Raw genomic sequence first — 20,194 nt, forward strand, 5'->3', positions numbered from 1 at the left:
AGAGGCATTTTGTTTAATTCTCGATAAATTTTGCAATGTTCATTTTTGGACTTTTGGATTTTTTTAACAAACATTGCAGCGTTCTAATTATTGAAGACTGGGCAAAACAGAGGGTATAGAAAATAAGCTTTCGAATGATATAATATAGCCGTATTTTAGGTGAATGGTTAAAGTCGTTAAGCGTCTTTTTGAAAAATGTCACTCGCCTTGTATATATCGTATCAAACAAAAGCAAGAAGTAGAATAAAAGGGAAAGGAATATCTATATAGGAATAACTAAAGCTACCTAAACGAAGTGATCATTAAAAAATTCTACATTGCAATAAGTATATGAGACAATTTTAACTATGGGCAAATGATGGGTAAGAGCTTTATCTATATTAACAAATAACCTAACTTCAAATTAAAAACGATTATAAATGTGTCAATAAGACGACATTACAACAACAAAAAGTCACATCTACTTATTTGTTGCAATGATTGACATTTACAGGTCAACATACAGTCTCCAGGAAAGGGTTAGGGGCTGAGGTAGACTAGTGTTGAAAGTACATGTTTACAGGTTTTCAAAATTCGTTTCACTCTGCATTCCATTCCTTAGTCATAGATAAAAAAAAAGGTATACTTACTCCATAATCAGCATATTCCCCAACGAAACTTGATGAATCACTCCTGGAAAAGATATATGGAATGTTTAAACTAAAATTAACTGCTTGTTCTAAGAAGTGCCTACAAGGAGCATGACTATCTAACCTAGCATAAACACGCAACACAATGGCAGCCACCTCATAACAAACTTAGCAAGGCTGTAACCAGGTTTGATCCATATCGACTTGAACACTTCTAACAAATGATTTGGTCATCAATAACCTTTATAAGAAATCAAATGAACAACATCAGTTGAACCTCATGTTTTTCTTGTCTAGCTGATCATATTTTCTGCTCATAGTTTATCTTTATATATTATATTTTTCATGTAAGCTAATATCAAGCACAAAAATGAGTACAAATCGTTCACATAAACAATTTATTTGTAGGTCTTGTTTTGCTGATCACTTATGCTGCTTACAATTTACCTGTATCCGTTAACGTTTCAAAGAAAAAAGTCAAAAAATGCAAAAAGGGAAAATACCATCATATATGGAAATACATCCTTTATACATTCTAATCATTATAAGATTACATTTTGCAGATAATTCTTGCATTTGCAGTTTTATTCCAGCTTTTCTATTCTAGAAGAAACTAGAGGCTTCAGAGAGCATGTGTCACTCACCTGGATCTATATGCATTTTTACACCAAAGACTAGAATATAGTTTATGACTATATGCTATCTTTTATGTTGATCCTGTCTTGTTCATCTCTTTTGCTGTTTACATTTTTATAACATATTGTGCATGGCATTGGTAAACATCATCATTAAAGGGCAGTAACTCCTATAAGGAGTCTACAGACAACTTCTATCATTTATTTGCCTTATTTGCAAATCATGTCTATTTGATAAATTTGCTGATTTCGATTTTTATTTATCTTCATTAGTTTTAGTTAAAAAGTTGGTAAAATCATTATTCATGATCAATTACCTTTTTAATAGGTCGATAATTGGTTTTTGTCATATGGTTTGCTTTTTGCTTTTTCTATCTTACTAAATTTAAAGGTGAAAACGCAAAAAAAAGGGAGAAAAAACTTCATTTTAGGCCAATATTTCATATTTAGAGTCTGCTGGTGGTTTTGGACATGTTCACTTATTGGTAAATCTTGTCTTGCTGATCATTGTTGCTATAATTGTAAGTTTCTATCAGTGCATTTTTTTCAACTAGATACCCTAAAGATGATTATGGCCATGTTTGGTTAAATTGGGCAGAGTAATTACAGAGGAGACGATTTTTGTAACAATTATGGACGACAACGATTACGAAGAGGAGGGACGACTACTACAGATGACCGACACCAAGTGATCATGAAAAAATCACAAACAGGTTTAACCCCGCCATATTTTTTTATGTGCCTTTACCAAGACAGAAGGTTGTAAGCCAGTGGTTCTGGTTGGTTGGTGTCTGTCATATTTGTTTCACCTTCAAAGTTGTAGTATAAACCAGGTCCTTAGATTTATCTTATGATTTTTATTCACATTTTGTTATGCCAGGGAAAATGTTAGCTGAATAAGACTTGTACATCTGTGCATCCGCAATCTTAAGCACAACATGTCGCTGTTTATTATGGCACCCTCAACGGAGTTGGGGTGACATTGTTATTCTACGTTGTTTTTTTTCTTATTATGGCACCCTCAACGGAGTGAAAAAATAAAATTTTAGGGTCTGCCGAATTATTAGGGTATGCTTTAACTTAAAATCATCAAATTTTGATACAATGTAGGTGTCCACTATATACTGGTTTTGGATGATTTTGGCAATCATCGGAACTACAATGTTGCCATGGAAACTGCATCAAAAATTTCAAAAATATCAAAATGTTCCAAACTTAATGAAACTTCACAGTAACGATGAGCAACATTTGTAGATGTGGTATTTGAAGTTGGAATTTCCAAAATGGCTGCCGTTACCATGGAAACAATGCAAAAGGTCAAAATGCTTCAAAAACCTTAAAGGAGCATTTCCTCTCTTAAAATGGTAGGTCAAATCCATTGAAACTTTGATAGTATGTTCCTTCCCATGTACCAATGTGGTATCTGTGATTAAATTTTGGGAATGGTCTCTGTCACCATGGAAACCAGCAAATATGTCAAAAATTTCAAAAATTTCAAAATGCTCTAAACTTTATGAAACTTAATATGATTCTTGACTGGCAAGTCTAAATGAGACTTTTGAATTTGAAATTTCCAAAATGGCCACTGTTGCCATGGAAACTGCAAAAATGTCAAAAATTTTAAAATCATCAAAAATGCTCTAAATGTTCTGAAAATTTACAGAAACATGTATAGCCATGCATATATGTGCAGTCCTTGTTTAAAATTTTCGAAATGGCTGCCGCTTAGTGGCAATGGGGGAAGGGTGACATCCGCTATTGCTTGCAATGGCAAATCTAGTTATGGCACCCTCAACGGAGTTGGGGTAACATATTCTTATTGTTCGTTTCTTTTTTTCTTATTATTATATTTATTCTTCCACACTTTTTTGTCCATGCTATTTCTCAGAATTGGCTTGAACAATATTGATGGAACTATACCATAATGTAGACCACTATATAAAATTGTGCAATCGGGGTATGGCATCATCAAGATGGCTGCCGTTGCCATGGAAACTGAAAAAATGTGAAAAAAAATGCAAATTCTAAATCTTTCGTTATAAGAGGCAATCTCTTGAAAGTTTATGTAAATGTTGGCAGTGATGCCCTGAGGTACCAACAGTACTTGGAATTTTCAAAATGGCTGCCATTGCCATGGAAACTGGAGAAAAGTTTAACATTGACCCTATGGGAAAAAACATCAAACCAGCATTTTCTAAAGGAATATAAGATCAAACTCAAAGAAACATCATGAATATAAAACATGACATAAGTCAATGTTGCAACTGTTGTTGGAATTTTCGAAATGGACACCGTAACCATGAAAACAGCAAAAATATCCAAAATGGTCTTAACTAAATGAAACTAATAATAAATGGTAAATGACAATTGGAGATAAGACTTTGAACTTCGGAATTTCCAAAATGGCCGCCGTTGCCATGGAAACTGCAAAAATAAAAGAAAATAAAAAATGTTACAAATTTTCCGAAAATTTACAGACAAGTTTGTTGAAATGCATTTAAGTGCTTTGGCTGTTTTTAATTTCTAAAATGGCTGCAGTTTAGTGGCAATGTGGGAAGGGTGCCGTCCGCTGTTGCTTGCAATTGCAAATCTAGCTAAGTCGACTTTATGTTTTTGTCCCGTTTCTTATTATTATTATTAATATTATGGCACCCTCAACGGAGTTGGGGTCACATACTGTTATTCTATGTTTCTTTTTTTTCTTATTTTTCTTCCACACATTTTGTCCGTGCGAGTTCTTGGAATCCAATGGACCAATGTTGATGGAACTCTACTATAATGAGGACCCCCATGTAAAGTTGTGCACCTTGCTATAGAATGGTAAAAAATGGCCGCCGTTTCCATGGAAACAGCAAAAATGCGAAAAAAATCAAAGTGTTCCAAAATAGAAGAAACTCCACAGGAATGGTAACTGGCATGTGCTGATTTGCAGTTTGACTTCGGAATTTTCAAAATGGCTGCCTTTACCATGGAAACAGCTACAATGTCAAAAATTCTAACTCTTTCGTTATAAGACCCAACTGGATGAAACTTTATGAAAATGTTACCCGGTATGTTTAGATGTCAAGACAATATTTAGATAGTCCAAAATGGCCGCCGTTGTCATGGAAACAGGGGGGAAGTTTTACATTGACCCTATGGGAAAATGCATAAAATCAGCATTATCTAAAAGAGTATTACACCAAAGTGAATGAAACTGTATTGTTATAAAACATGACATGTGGCAATGAGATGTCTGATTTTAGAATTTTTGAATTATCCACTGTAACCATGGAAACAGCAAATATGACAAAATTTTCAAAAATTTCAAAATGCTCCAAACTGAAAGAAACTTTACAGAAATGGTAACTGGCATTTGCTCATTTGCAATTTGAATTTGGAATTTTCAAAATGGCCGCAGTTACCATGGAAACAGCAAAAATGTCAAAAATTTCAAAATGCTTCAAACTTAATGAAACTTTACAAAAATGATAATTTGCATGTGTAGATGCACTCTTTGAATTTGGAATTTTCTAAATGGCTGCCGCGGGCCTGGCAATGGGGGAAGGGTGCCATCCGCTATTGCTTGCAATGGCAAATCTTGTTATGGCACCGTCAACGGAGTTGGGGTGACATATTGTTATTGTTCGTTTCTTTTTTTCTTATTATTATATTTATTCTTCCACAATGTTTTGTCCATGCTATTTCTCAGAATTGGCTTGAACAATATTGATGGAACTATACCATAGTGTAGACCACTATATAAAATTGTGCAATCGGGGTATGGCATCATCAAGATGGCTGCCGTTGCCATGGAAACTGCAAAATTAAAAAAAAAAAAATGTTACAAGTTTTCCGAAAATTTACAGACAAGTTTGTTGTAATGCATTTAAGTGCTTTGAATGTTTTTAATTTTCAAAATGGCTGCAGTTTAGTTGCAATGTGGGAAGGGTGCCATACGCTATTGCTTGCAATGGCAAATCTAGTTATGGCACCCTCAACGGAGTTGGGGTGACATACTGTTATTCTATGTTTCTTTTTTTTCTCATTTTTCTTCCACACATTTTGTCCGCGCGAGTTCTTGGAATCCAATGGACCAATGTTGATGGAACTCTACTATAATGAGGACCCCCATGTAAAGTTGTGCACCTTGCTATGGAATGGTAAAAAATGGCCGCCGTTTCCAGGGAAACAGCAAAAATGCGAAAACAAGTCAAAGTGTTCCAAATTGGAAGAAACTCCACAGGATTGTTAACTGGCATGTGCTGATTTGCAGTTTGACTTTGGAATTTTCAAAATGGCTGCCGTTACCATGGAAACAGCTAAAAAATTCTAACTCTTTCATTATAAGACCCAACTGGATGAAACTTTATGAAAATGTTACCCAGTATGCTAAGATGTCAAGACAATATTTGGATTGTCAAAAACATTGGACCCTATGGGAAAATTCTTTCAGTAGCATCCATCTTCGAAATTTTGGAAACGATCACTGTTGCCACTGTTGCCATGGAAACGGCACAAATTCAAAAATGTCTAAAAATGCCTCAAATTTACTGAAACTTAATATTAATGTTAACTGGCAAGTAAAGATGAGACTTTTGACATTGGAATTTCCAACATGGCTCCTGTTGCCATGGAAACACAAAAAATATCAAAAATTTCAAAATGCTCTAAATGCTCTGAAAATTTATAGAACCAATCTTAATAATAGTTCACTATAATGAGGAACACAAAATTTCGGGTTGCAGTAGGTCTTAAGAACATTTAAAATGGCTGCCGTTACCATGGAAACGGAACATATGTGAAAAAATCCAGTTTTTGGTTTTGGTGAATTATTTGGAGATGCTTAAACTTAGAATCATTATATTTTAATATCATGTAGGTGCCCACTATATACTGGTTTTGGATGATTTTGGCAATCATTGGAACTACTATGTTGCCATGGAAACTACATCAAAAATTTCAAATATATCAAAATGCTCAAAATTTTTTGAAACTTCACAGTAACGATGAGTAACATTGGTAGATGTGGAATTTGGCGTTGGAATTTCCAAAATGTCTGCCGTTACCATTGAAACAATGCAAAAAGGTCAAAATGCTCCAAAAACTTCAGGGTTTGGTGAATAATTTTGGTATGCTTTAACTTAAAATCATCAAATTTTTATACAATATAGTTGTCTATTATATACAGGTTTGGAATGATTTTGACAATCATTGGAACTTCTATGTTACCATGGATACAGGAGCAAAAATTTCAAATATTTCAGAATGCTTCAAACTTAATGAAAATTCACAATAATGTTGACTGTCATGTGTGGAAGCAGCAATTGGCGTTAGAATTTCCAAAATGGCTGCCGTTACCATGGAAACAAGGCAAAAAAGGAAAAATTATGCGTAAAATTTGTAAATTCGCTAAATATTCTAAAAAATTACAGAAAGATGTATAGCCATCAGTATATATTCGATTCACAAAATTTTAAAACTGGCAGCAATCTAGTGACAATGGGGGAAGGGTGACATCCGCTATTGCTTGCAATGGCAAATCTAGTTATTTTTATTTTTCTTCCACTTTTTTTGTCCAGCTTATATCTCAGATGTGTATGAACCAATGTTAATGGAACTATACCATAATGTTAACCAGCATGTGCAGATTTGCAATCGGGGTATGGAATTTTCAAAATGGCCGCCGTTACCATGGAAACAGCAAAAATGTCCAAAATTTCAAAGTGCTCCAAACGTAATGTAATTTTACAGAAATGTTAATTTGCATGTGTAGATGTTCTCTTTGACTTTGGAATTTTCAAAATGGCTGCCGTTACCCTGGCAATGGGGGAAGGGTGCCATCCGTTATTGCTAGCAATTACAAATCTAGTTTTTCTTTTTTTTCTTCCATGGTTTTTGTCCAGCTTATATCTCGGAATTTTATAAACCAATGTTAATGGAACTATACAATAATGCTAACCAGCATGTGCAGATTTGCAATCGGGGTATGGCATTTTCAAGATGGCCGCCGTTACCATGGAAACAGCAAAAATGTCAAAAATTTCAAAATGCTTCAAACTTAATGAAACTTTACAATAATGTTAATTGGCATGTGAAGATGCACTCTTTGACTTTTGAATTTCAAAATGGCTGCCGTTATTGATTTTTGCTTATATCTGGACCTTGGTTTATTTTTTTGTTTTTGTTTTTATAATTTGTCATGTTAGGGCCTTTTATTGATTACACTGTATAGTATGGGATCTGCTTATTGTTGAAGGCAGTATGGTAACCTATACACTGCGATAGTTGTTCAAGTCATTAAAATTATTTGGTCTCTGGTGGACAGTTATCTTAGAAATCATATCTCATCTTATTTGTATATTAATAGCCTGAAAAAACTATTGCAGAGTTTTGACCAATTAAAATAAAACATTCTACCTTAAACAATGATAACACTCCCTATATTTTACTTCAAAGTCAAAATGCTATTTGTAAAAGCCAACTTTCATGTTTAAGTAAATTATCAGCTACTATATGGGATTTGTCAGGAACAAAGTGGGGCGATAAAAACGAAAAGATGACATAGCACCACATTTTAATATATTCCAACACATGTGTAAGTATGTGTCTAAGTTAACACTTATATTTTACTTAGATTACGTACTAGTTGAAAGTGAACTAACGCAAGAAATTGTATGAAATAATTTTTAATTTCAAAATCATATAGTTGAAGAAAACTAATACCTGTGCAATGGTTATTTTAACTACAAATACATAAAATTAATTTAAAAATTCAAGTTATATAAGTAGATTCAACAAAGCCTTTTGTATTAGCACAGACAGAACAAGAGAACATCCATTTGATGAAAAAATCATAAGAAATGAAATCAATAGATTAAAACGATTAAAAAAAAATCAGAAATGGACAACACCAGTTAGCAGCTTAAGAGAAAGTTGATGCAGATGGACTGGAATATTAAAACAAAGTTTTTAGCGTTTTTCATATCATGTTGAATGTAAACTGTGCACTATTGCAATTTGAAAACTCATGGCTTCATATGAATTTTACTTTAGATCAGTCAAATGTAAAAACGGGTTCTTTCATTATAAAACTTATTGAGATTTGACTGATAAATATAAATCATTTTCAATGATTAAGATATTGGCAACTGCAATTTCCTGATAAATACCTCTCCTCCTACCAAGGTTTGTGTTTTTACTAAACCAACCGGTAAAATAAATGAAATATCTATAAATTTTCATAGATTTATTACACTTACCAAATTTAAAATCAAAATAAGCAGTATCTAAATTGTAGTTTTCTATTCCAAGTTTTATCCTGTTTGAACAAGCATCAAGAAGGACATATGCATGGAAGGATCTCTGAAGTGGTTTTACATCAAGACAGCATTCTATTTTGGAACATGCATTTGTTATATGACATGCCACAGGACTATTCAGAACTGGTAGTCCAAGTTGATACTTACAACCTACAATGTAAAATAACATTTATATTTTTGCATTGAAAACAGTAGTATATTTGTAGGACTCAGAGGTACACCGGTGACAAGATGGTCACGCTGAAGTGCGATGGTCTTCTCTGAAGTCCTCGTTTACTGTAATATTATAATACGAAAAGTCTCTCTACAGGCCAGTATTTAGAGAATGCCACTAGTATGTGCAGCTTCAACAATTGGCACATTCTAACGTTAACATTGTAGATTAGAATAGAATTTATGACAAAATTCTCTTTTTTTGTTGATCTTGTCTTGCTGATCATTTGTTCAGTTTAAAGTTTCTCTTTATCTTCTTTAGTTTTTGACCAAAATATAGAAAAGGGTAAACGAAATCGTTACTTAAGGGCAATCAATCCTATCAAGAGTCTACTAACGACTTCGGCAAAATTGAAGTTATTTATAAAACTTGTCTTGCTGATAATTTTTGCTATTTAAAGTGTCTATATCTCTTTTTACAGTTTTCAAAATAATAGACAAAAAAGAGTAAACATAGGTAAAACCGCCATCAAAAAGCAATAACTCTAATAAGGAGTCATTGAACGATTCCCACCATGTTGTCTTGCTGATCATTTCTGCTTATTTAAGTTTCCATTTGTCTGTTATTGTTTTTAAGATATTTGACAAAAACGTCAACAATTGGTAAACATTGTCATTAAAGGACAATCACTCAAATGAGGAGTCGTCGGACGATGCCAGCTATGTAAACTTATTTCAAGATCTTGTCTTGCTGATCAGTTAGTGCCATTTAACGTTTCTCTCTATTTATTATGATTGTTAACATACATATAGTAGGCAAAATTATAAAAAAATAGGTAAAATTCGTCATTTAAGGGCAATTACTGTTATAGGAAGTCATGAGACAGTTTTGATGTAAATGGACAATAGGAAGATCTCATTATTCTGAACGTCCAGTCAGATTTTTTCTATCTAAAGCGGGTTTCAAGGTAATAGACAAAACTTGCATTTTACTAAGTCATGTTGGCCATGTTGGTTGACAGGCAGGGTCATCAGACACATTTTAAGGTAGATACCCTAATGATGAATGTAGCCAATTTTGGTTAAATTTGGCAGCGCAGTTTCAGAGGAGAAGATTTTTGTAAAATTTAACGGACTACTACGACGGATAACGCCGACGGACTCCAAGTGATGAGAAAATCTCACTTGCCCCCTTTGTACCAGGTGAGCTAAAAAACACCTACAAGAAATGTGGGTATGAGAGTGTTTACAATGAATAATATTTTTCAAATGAAAATAATTCCTGTAGAAATAGTTAATCAGCATTGATTTTCAAACTCATCCAAGAAAAAACTGGTAGAAAACCTTTGACATTAATTTCATACAAAGTCTGATAAGAAATGTAGGCTTGCCACTGCTTACCATCCCCTTTCCTGTACCATTTACATTTCCAAGGGACACAACTAGTGTGAAAATTATTTATGAGCGCTGAGTTTCTAACTCATCCCAGACTTTGATCATGAAAATTTTTGACATAAACATACCAAAAATGAAGACTTGAAAGAAGCTAAAATGCAATTTTCCATATAATTAATATTTCCAAGCGGCATATAACTCCTAACTAAAAAGCTGCGTCAAGAGCGCATGATACGACTTTATTGTGCATATTGAAATAGTTGCAAGAATAAAATTCGATATTTGGAAGGCATCTAATCATGAGCAAATAATACGAATAAAATGGATCCGTAGAAAAACATGCCTGAGAATACTCTCTTTTTTAATAGAACAGTTTGCTATTTTTATCAATTCCAACAATTATATATATATATATATATATATATATATATATATATATATATATATGTAAAGTGTCCACTTAATGAATCCAAGCAAACTCTAGATAGGGTACACTTTGGGAAAAACTTACTGACAATTAAAGTCCATTAACTCTGGAAAACACACGGAAAATTAAAAAAGTCAAACGGAAGCTTCCTTCCACAAATCCCCTCAATAATGTACAGTTTGGAGGACATCATTCAAAGAATACTGAAGTCAATGCGGGATTTGTGAATAATTGCCTTAAATGTAATATTTTTAGTTACGCAACTCTGGAACAAAAAAACGGAAAATAAAACAAAATCACAAGGAAGCTTTTTTTCATCAATCCCCAAAATTATGTATAGTTTTGAGGAAACTAATCTAGAAATATTTGAGTTAGTGCAAGATTTATGAAAAATTGTCTTAAATCTAAGGTAAAAGTTCCCTAACTCTGGAAAGACATAGCAAAAGTTCAAAAAAAAATCGGAAGGGAGCTTTCTTCCATCAATTCTAGTGTTGTATTAAAGTTATATGAAAATTGGGTAAAGCGAAGTTGAGTTATCGTGCGAAGTGTTGACGAACGGAAGGACGGATGAATGTACGGACGGACATTGGTATACCATGATATGTCATGACTTCGACGGTCGTATACAAATAGTTGATCTGCACGATGTTTGACCTCGTCTGATATTGCTAATATAAACATGTGATTTAAATTTTGTAAAAATCTGGCAATAATTGCGCATAAAAACAAAAATAGATAACTCCAAGAGAGCAATTATGAGACTTGAAAGATGAACACCTAGTATTTTTATATCCCCTGCATGGCGTTGCTCTGGTGACAACAAATGAAAATGAAAATTTATTAATGAATTGTTGTAGCTATATATGACTTGAGAGACTTGAGAGAGAATTGCTATGGCTATGATAATGTCAAATAAAAGCATAGAAGATAAGGTCGAATATTAGAAAGAATTTACCATTGTTCCAGCCATTCTCTTCTGGAAAATATGGAGATATTTTTCTATTGCAAGAATCTGATTCCAAAAACTGAGTTATTCCCAACTGCTCCAAGAAAATATCTACTGCAAACTGTGGCAACGACAATTTGCTCTTTCCAAAATTTTGACTAAACTTTTGCAACGAAAAATCTGGAAAATATAAATATTATCAAATAATGCAAATACTGCAGACATGTGGAGTCTTCTTGTTTTCATTTATAATTCAGATGTCCTATTCTGCTGCTTTAAATTTCGAAGTTTGATTTTTTGCATTTTTTTTACATAAGTAAATTGCTATAGAGTATAAATTTCATGCACATCCATTGGTATGCTTCTCCGGAATTTATTACATATAGGTAACAGGGAAACTATTTTTATGCTCTATATAAAAATTTGTTAAACAGAAAAAATGTGGATTTATACATTATTCAAAATTGCCCTTTTTATCAATTAAACGTATGCCTATACTTGTTCTGTCAAAAGAGGGGTTACAAAGTTTTTCCATAAATTCTTTATGGCTAATACATGTAATTTCAGTGTTTTACCAAGTTTTGGAAATCCCTGGTCAAGATCACAAACTGGCTTTGGAAGCAACGCTTCTCTAAATAATGGCAGCTTTAAAACGCAAGATCCTTCTGTTTCAAAACATACACTTAAATCCATATTCAATAAAAACATGTGCTCCCCTTTCAAATCCTCTATATTATATCTGAAAGAAGTGAAAAATGAAATGTTTGTATTACCAGATTAAAAATGATAAATAAGTTAAAATTGCCTTTGTGACCACACTCACATACCCCACGCCCCCACATTGTCACTAGTTAAATAAAATCTCACCCGATTCCAAAGTTCAAAGACTAATAACTCCTACAAAAGTCAACTGATAAAAATTTCTTTTTGGTATGCACATCTTCATAGTATGTCCATATAATGTACAAAGTTTAATGAAATCATGTTGCATAGTTTCAGAGGAGTTTCAATGACAAAGTGCTGCAGTAGTATATTTAGGCCAGAATTCTAAGTTCAAAGGAGCATAACTCCTAGAAAAAAAATTGAATCAAAACTTCCTACATGCACATCTACATAATAAGTCCTAACGTATTTTGTTCCGTGGTGTATGATAAAGGTGACATCATTCAACGTTTGATTATTATCTATTTTTTCTAAAACATAAGTTCCAATGGAAGTCAAAGTCATAAGAATGTTTTTTTTTTTTTTGCAAATCAATTTAATAATTCATATATATAGCTGAGTAATTGAGAAATATTTTACAAGCAATAACCTGAACCAATCGTAAAGTTTTCCATTCAGTTTACTATTTTTAAATCTTTAATTAAGATATTACGTTATCATTAATCAGAGTTTTATGAGGATCTTTTTAATGTGATTAAATTGTGTTAGTTTCAAATGCAAATTTTCTAATGTTGATTAGATATTATATCTCAGTAAACATGGTAAAGGATGGCAACAAAACACAATACATAAAGAGAAATCAAGTTTAAAATAAAGTATTAAAGTAGTTAAAACTAAAAATAAAGGGTTTCCACCATAAATTCGTTTTCACTATATTTTTGATTGTAGTAAAAGTGCTTCACATTGCAGATTGTTGTAATCTCATGTATATTTGATCAGTTTTAGCCGCACAAATCACTTACTTTAATCCAACAACATTGCCCATTCTAAACATATCTGTCTTTCCAAATTCATAATGTAGTAAGGATTTACGAAAAATAAGTGTCTCAATTCCAACAGACATCTGGTAATTGCATGCATTTATGTCTAGAAACAGGGATACAGTTCTATTTATCTGAGTAACAAATATACAACACTCTACGTGAGTACACGATTCAGTCAGGTAACAACTGATTGGTCCTTTTAGTTTTGGTAAAGTATTCCGCTGCAAACGTTTACATTCTAAAAATGAAATATATATATGAGCAATATTAGGAAGTAAAAGAAAAATAGCATTTATTTTTCTCCACTAAGTTTTATATACTAAGTTACCCCTATGAAAGACAATTACCCCAACAACTAAATGTGTAACAATAACTCAATTTTTCATTAATAAACTAGTTGAGTTCATGAACAATCTCCGTAGATTCATTGAGAATCACAGCTTCTCAATTGGTAGGTTCTATCTGCTTTGGGGGTCGAACGGAATAACGGAAAGGAACTATTTGGAATACCACCGGAAAACGATAAATATATTAGATAGGAACAGAAATTTAACCTTTCAACAGGTCACCTGCGAACCCCTCAACGAGTTATTGCAAGGATTCATTACCTGAAAAATTGTGGCACTTTTTGCACTTTGAACATGAAGCATCGAATTGAATGTTTCCATTCTGACCAATAGGCTGCGTAATTATACATCTTGCACAACCAAACAGGCGCCCCACTTTTCAAGGTTTTTTTGTCTGTTCAAACGTGACCGTATGTTTATTTCCCTGTCACCCATGTGTCCGTCTCATTGGTGTTCCCCGCACATTTCATCATGTTCATACAAGTTTTATACACTGGAATCGGAAGTGACAAGATGAATACAAGTTAAGTAGCAATTTTACTGGTCATGAGAAGTCCTTCATAATTCTTACCATCATTCCATCCATTTGAATTTGCCAATGAAAATGGACTAGTAAGTCGATTACACTGTTCTTCTTTTAAATACTTAGCTATTCCTAATTCTTCCAGCAATCTTGTTGAAACAACACCCTTAACTGTACCAAAAATATCATTCTCCAATTTAAACTTCTCCAAGGAAAATCCTGAATAAAAAACTATGTTATTAAATATCAAAGCTTTATTTATGCATGGACCAAATGTTATCCGGAAAATAAACTGTTGACACAAAGATATGTTTCATCTGTATAATGTCGACAGTATACAGCAAAACTTATAAATTGCAAAATTTTAACTACAGAAAAATGTCAGAACCAATAGACTATGACTGAGGAGAGGACAAAATAACCTCGGTATATGAGATGAGCCAAAACTTATATAGCTAACTACTAAGTATCATTGACTTACTGTTAGTGATTCCACTTGAGTAGGGGCCTCGGTGGCCGAGTGGTCTAAGTAGTTACTACTCTAATCACTAGCCAGTTAACACTGAGGTTGTGAGTTCGAACCCCGCTCGTGCGGGTGCACTCGACTCCAATCTTAATTGACTAGGATTGTCAGTTTTCCTATCGAAGGTCGGTGGTTTCTCTGGGCACTCCGGCTTCCTCCACCAATAAAAAATGGCCGCCACGAAATAGCCCAAAAGCGGTGCTTAAAAGTAGCGTTAAACACCAAAATCAAAAATCAAAATCCACTTGAGTACAAATTAATTTGTCATTATTGAATTCAAACTTTCCAAAATATAACTAATTACAAACTTCTATCATACAATAACAAAATTGTAAAAAATGCATTGAAAAATTAAATCTATTTTTGGAACTGTCATAATGCCAAAAACCAATTCAAGAACTATTCTATGATACTAACCTAACTGAAAGCAAAAACGTTCGATTCAAAATTATATTACTTACCTTTTGAATTTAAGTTTTTAGACCAATTACACTGGTACTTCGGAAGTTTAGTGTTTTTGAAGATAGGTATGTGTATCAAACAAGATCCTTCAACTTCTAAACAAACACTGATGTTCAAATTCAACAGGAACATGTTCTCACCAGCCAAATCATAAACAGAAAACCTGTTTTTTATATAGATTTGAAAGATAGCCATTAATAAATAAACACATTTTTGAAGCAAACATACTTCTACTAGTACAGTTCTCACTAAAAGTACAACACCAAATGTTTAAGGTATGTAAAAATATATTATAAAATGACTAACTCACGTAGTATAGGTACATATTTTTCCTGTCAATGATTGCTTGAAGTAATAAATACTATTTTTTGCAAAAGGGAATTACTGGGCATGCTATATATTTCTTTTGAATTTAGTTTGAACTATGCTGGCTTCTAGTGTGTAGAGTAGGCAAGGCATTTGCTTTAAACACTATCCATAAACAAGATTTGGACTAATGTCAAATTATATAAAAAGGAAACACTCAATATTATAGGACAGTAAAAATCTCCTTGATGTATTCAAATAAAACAAGAGGCTCTCAAGAGCCTGAATCGCTCACCTGTTATTTTTTTTGCTTAAATCTTTCATCAATGATTATTTTTGCTTTTTACCCATATGTTCCATTTTAGCCATAGTGTCTATGTTTCTTGACGTACAAGGAAATGAAGTACAAAATTTATACTAGATTCATTTGAGAAGATTTTTAAAGTTAAAAAAACATAAAACAACTTGTGTAAAATTGTCCTTAAAAGGCAATAACTCCTAAAGGGGTCAATTGACCATTTTGGTCATATAAAAACCTTTTTGTAGATCTTACTTTGCTGAACATTTTTGCTGTTTACAGTTTATATCTATCTATAATAATATTCAAGATAATAACAAAAAACTGCAAAATTTCCTTAAAACTACCAATTTAGTGGCAGCAACCCAACAATGAGTTGTTCGATTCGTCTGAAAATTTCAGGGCTGATAGATTTTGACCAATTGAACAATTTGACCCCATGTCAGATTTGCTCTAAAAGCTTTAGTTTTTGAGATATAAGCAAAAAACTGCATTTGACCCCTATGTTCTATTTTTAGCCATGGCGGCCATGTTTGTCGATGGATCAAAACTTCGGATACAATTTATAAACTAGATACCCTAAGGAACATTTAGTTAAAGTTTGAAGGTATTTGGCCCAGTAGTTTCAGAGGAGAAGATTTTTGAAATAGTTTACGACGACAGACGACGACTTCGGGCCCCGGTGAGCTAAAAATACCATGTGTATGTAAAAGACACAAAATACAGTACTTATATAAACATATGAAATAAAACTTACTCTAATCGAATAACATTCATCACCGTTAAACTTTCTTTTTGTCCTGAAAAACAAATTAATTGAAAAGATAATCACTGAAATGCATTTAAACACTGTCAAATGTTACAGAATTTTAAACCTCAATGTTCTAGAGAAATTGTTGTTAAAGTCAGATCGTTAGTAGAGTCTACTTAATTAAATCCTAACGTTTCTAGTTTATTAGCAAATTAGAACTTGACTTACAGCGTCGAGGCTGATCTGTAACTGGAGACTTTTTTTTCTTCACTTTCCTAAATATTTGTTTGTGTTGTTCAGTTGCTGTCTTTATGAACTCCTTTTAGTAATACTTACCCCATTTGTACCGAAGCAATGATATTTCAAATGTTTTTCGCTCTATACCAATACTAAGCTGCATGTGACAATAATCCAGTATAATAACAGCAGTAAATGTTTTCTTTATTTTTCCAACTTCTATACAACATGTTATCCCAGTGCAGAGTTCTGATACATGACAAGTTATACTGCTATGAATTCTTGGTAATGTCATATTAACTGGACAATCTGAAATAGTAAAAGCTTCGTGTTTTATTTGTTTGTTTTTAATATGACAATATAATAATTATCCCTCTTTTTTAACAAATTTCCATAAAAACGCGCTTTACTTATTACAGTGTTTTATATATTCTGCTTTAAAACACAAACATGAACACTTTAAGGTCTTAATGTATCCAAAAATCCCAAAAATCTACTTCATTTAATAAAATGCTGCAAAATCTCAAATAGCATCATCATCTAGTTGTAATTTATGAAACACTTAAAAATTTATGTACCTTTGTGGTTCCATCCATTCACAGCTCCAGCATAAATGCCCTCAAATCTATTACACTGTTCATCATTCATATAATTTGTCAGACCAAAACTGTCAAGTAATTCATTCCCTAAAGCAGTTGTCAAACTCTGTCCTATTTTTAATCCCTTATCTTTCATCCAACTTACCAAAGAAACATCTGAAAAATAGTTTTGAATTTCTTGGTGTATTTGTTAAGCAAAATATTGTCCCTTGAAATGTTGTCCCAAAGACGTATCATGATATTTTGTCCCTATCTACGCAAAAATGTCCAGAGAAAGACGAAATTTCATATGAAACTTCGTCTACATGTGACATTTCTTAGATTGATATCAATGAAATTTGGTCTCGTTAAAGGGAGGTTATCCAAAGTTACATTTTGTGTATATTGAGACAATATTTTATTGATGGCGTGTCATGACAATTTAGAATTGTTTGATATATAAAATAACTTACCTTTCAAAAAATGTTTAGTTAGTTATAAATATAAAAACGTGCATGCTTCATGATTGTTTACTTTAGATTAAAATTATTTTACGCAGCATTTCACTGTTACACAAAGTCATACTATCCAAGAACAAGATTCCAGATACACTCTCACAATATCATGAAGAAAGACATACTTTGATTAGGAAATATTGTCATGGACAGAAATTCACAATAAATATTGCCAGGAAACGAAGAACAGGACAAAATTTTATAGAGAAGGACACTCTTCCATGATGAAGTAGGACACAATTTCATTATAAAATAATGTCTGCGGACAATATTTTCTATAAAGTTTTGTCCGGAGGACAATATTTCATGGGGGCCATTATTTAATATATTAACCTGAATAAAGTATTTGTTTATAAGTCTTTAGATTCTACATCATACAATTCCTTTTAAAACAGTAACAAAGCACAATGGGTGATACTGTTCTAGAACAATTTACCGTCATGTGGCATTTTAGGCATCATGTAAGTACATGATTCATAAACAAGTGAGAGAACAATTTTATCTCATTTATCTTGGTTCAAAGGTACAAATACATGCTGACGCTTTTATTTAAGAAAACATCATGGAAAAATCATGTACAGGAATAGTTTCAATTCAAATGAAACCCGACATCAACGAATTCCAACATCCTTATGTAATTCATGTCATCCTATATTTTAATAAATTGTTAAATGAAAATACTTCATTCATGAGGGCATTAATATGTTCTAGTAAAATACTTGAACTGAATGGATAGATCTATAAGATAGTTTGTATCAATCCTACATTAATCTAGTGTTTCGGCGGCATTTTTATAGATTCTATAATGGGTTTTAAATATAGGCCCGCCATCATCATGGATTGTCATATGTTTCTTAATTTTTTTTATTTTAGTTGATGTTAGCATATTTGCTAAATTTTTGTGCCTTTTTATATGCTATAGTTGGTTTCTCTATGGAAATATTATTGCAAATCACGTCTTTCTGTAAAATATGCCAATGTTTGATGATGTATTTTCTCTGTTTTCGTATGCATGGATTATATTTTGTTGACCGAACTAAAGGAATTTCCTTTTTTTGTCTTTCAGAATTTTTCTCAGTAGAGATTTTCTCTCTCTTGTTGTTGCCTCATTTATACAGAAATTAATCTCTCTCTCCTTATACTCTCTGTTGATCGAGTTCAATTTGAATTATGAAAGAATTTGTTGTAAATCATCTATATTATTTGTGTTTCTGATGTATCGTATTACCTCACCCTTGATAAAACCGGAAAACACACGTTTAATGTGACAACTGTTCCGATTTAGGTATAAAAATGAATTGGTGGGCTTCAAATGTTTCCGTACTCCTAACAACAAAATAATTATATTTAAATTTACCTGTGTACGTTATTTTATTTAACGCCATTTTGTCCCAGGCTAAAGTTGTCTTTTTGATATTGTTCTGCATCTTTTTTTATTGATATTGTATTTATATTATGTCATAGATCAAACTTATTCGTTCAGTGTATGTTTACTTGTTTTTGTTTATATGTATTTTCACTATTGATATTTTATAGTGTGTCTTTTTATGTTGTAATGTCACACTACTGTTTCAGTTTAGGTTGATGGTTGGCGCCTATTAAAACGTTTAAACCCACTGCATTTGTATACACCTGTCCTAAGTTAGGAGCCTGTTGTTCAGTGGTTGTCGTTTGTTGGTGTGGTTCAAAAGTGTTTCTCGTTTCTCCTTTTTTATATAGATTAGACCTTTGGTTTTCCTATTTGAATTGTTTTACACTAGTCATTTTGGGGCCCTTTATAGCTTGCTGTTCGGTGTGAGCCAAGGCTCAGTGTTGAAGGCCGTACTTTTACCTATAATTGTTTACTTTTTACACATTGTGACTTGGATGGAGAGTTGTCTCATTGGCACTCATACCACATCTGCTTCTTAATATTTTAAATCCAATATGTTTTCATTGAGAAATCTTCTCCCTTTGAATAAGTGAACATCTAAAAATGTGGTTTCAGCATTTAAAATGTCATATGTGAATTTTAGGAACTTGTTGTGGCTTTTAGCCATTTCAAAAAAATCGATCAACTCTTGCTTGTTTCCGTGGTAAATTATAAAACCGTCGTCCATGTATCTGACATAATAAAATATATTATTTCTCTTTTGAAATTTAGAAAGAATTTCTTTCATGATTTTGTACATTAAAATATTACAACATTCCGGGGAACAGCAAGCCCCAAATAGCAGCACCAAGACATTGTTGATATAGAAGTCCATTAAATTCAAACATAGAATTGACGAGAACATGTTCACATGAAGTTTGTTATCAAATATTAGGAAGGTCTTATTTGCAGTTTCCTAGAAAAATATGACGACAAATTATTTTATTGGCCTGTATCTGTTAGTATAATATACAAATATTCGACAAGACGTTGATGAAAGATGAAATTGATACCGCTTCACACGGTAAAGCATGTTATCATGAAGCCATAT

The 20,194-nt window shown here is 32.6% G+C and overlaps 1 protein-coding gene across 1 annotated transcript; it reads right to left on the reverse strand.

Annotated features, from left to right (window-relative positions):
- Positions 1-11,978: 11,978 nt before the first annotated feature.
- Positions 11,979-17,287, reverse strand: LOC127706625 (uncharacterized). The gene is made up of 6 exons (XM_052211282.1): positions 17,218-17,287; positions 16,409-16,451; positions 15,047-15,210; positions 14,111-14,281; positions 13,172-13,430; positions 11,979-12,225 (listed from the first exon to the last, which is right to left on the reverse strand). Exons 1-6 carry the CDS (start codon positions 17,285-17,287, stop codon positions 11,979-11,981), a joined length of 954 nt encoding a protein of 317 aa, XP_052067242.1.
- Between the last annotated feature and the right edge of the window lie 2,907 nt (positions 17,288-20,194).

This window comes from Mytilus californianus, unplaced genomic scaffold (genome assembly GCF_021869535.1).
Source record: "Mytilus californianus isolate M0D057914Y unplaced genomic scaffold, xbMytCali1.0.p SCAF_6, whole genome shotgun sequence".
Classification (NCBI taxonomy): Eukaryota; Metazoa; Mollusca; class Bivalvia; order Mytilida; family Mytilidae; genus Mytilus; species Mytilus californianus.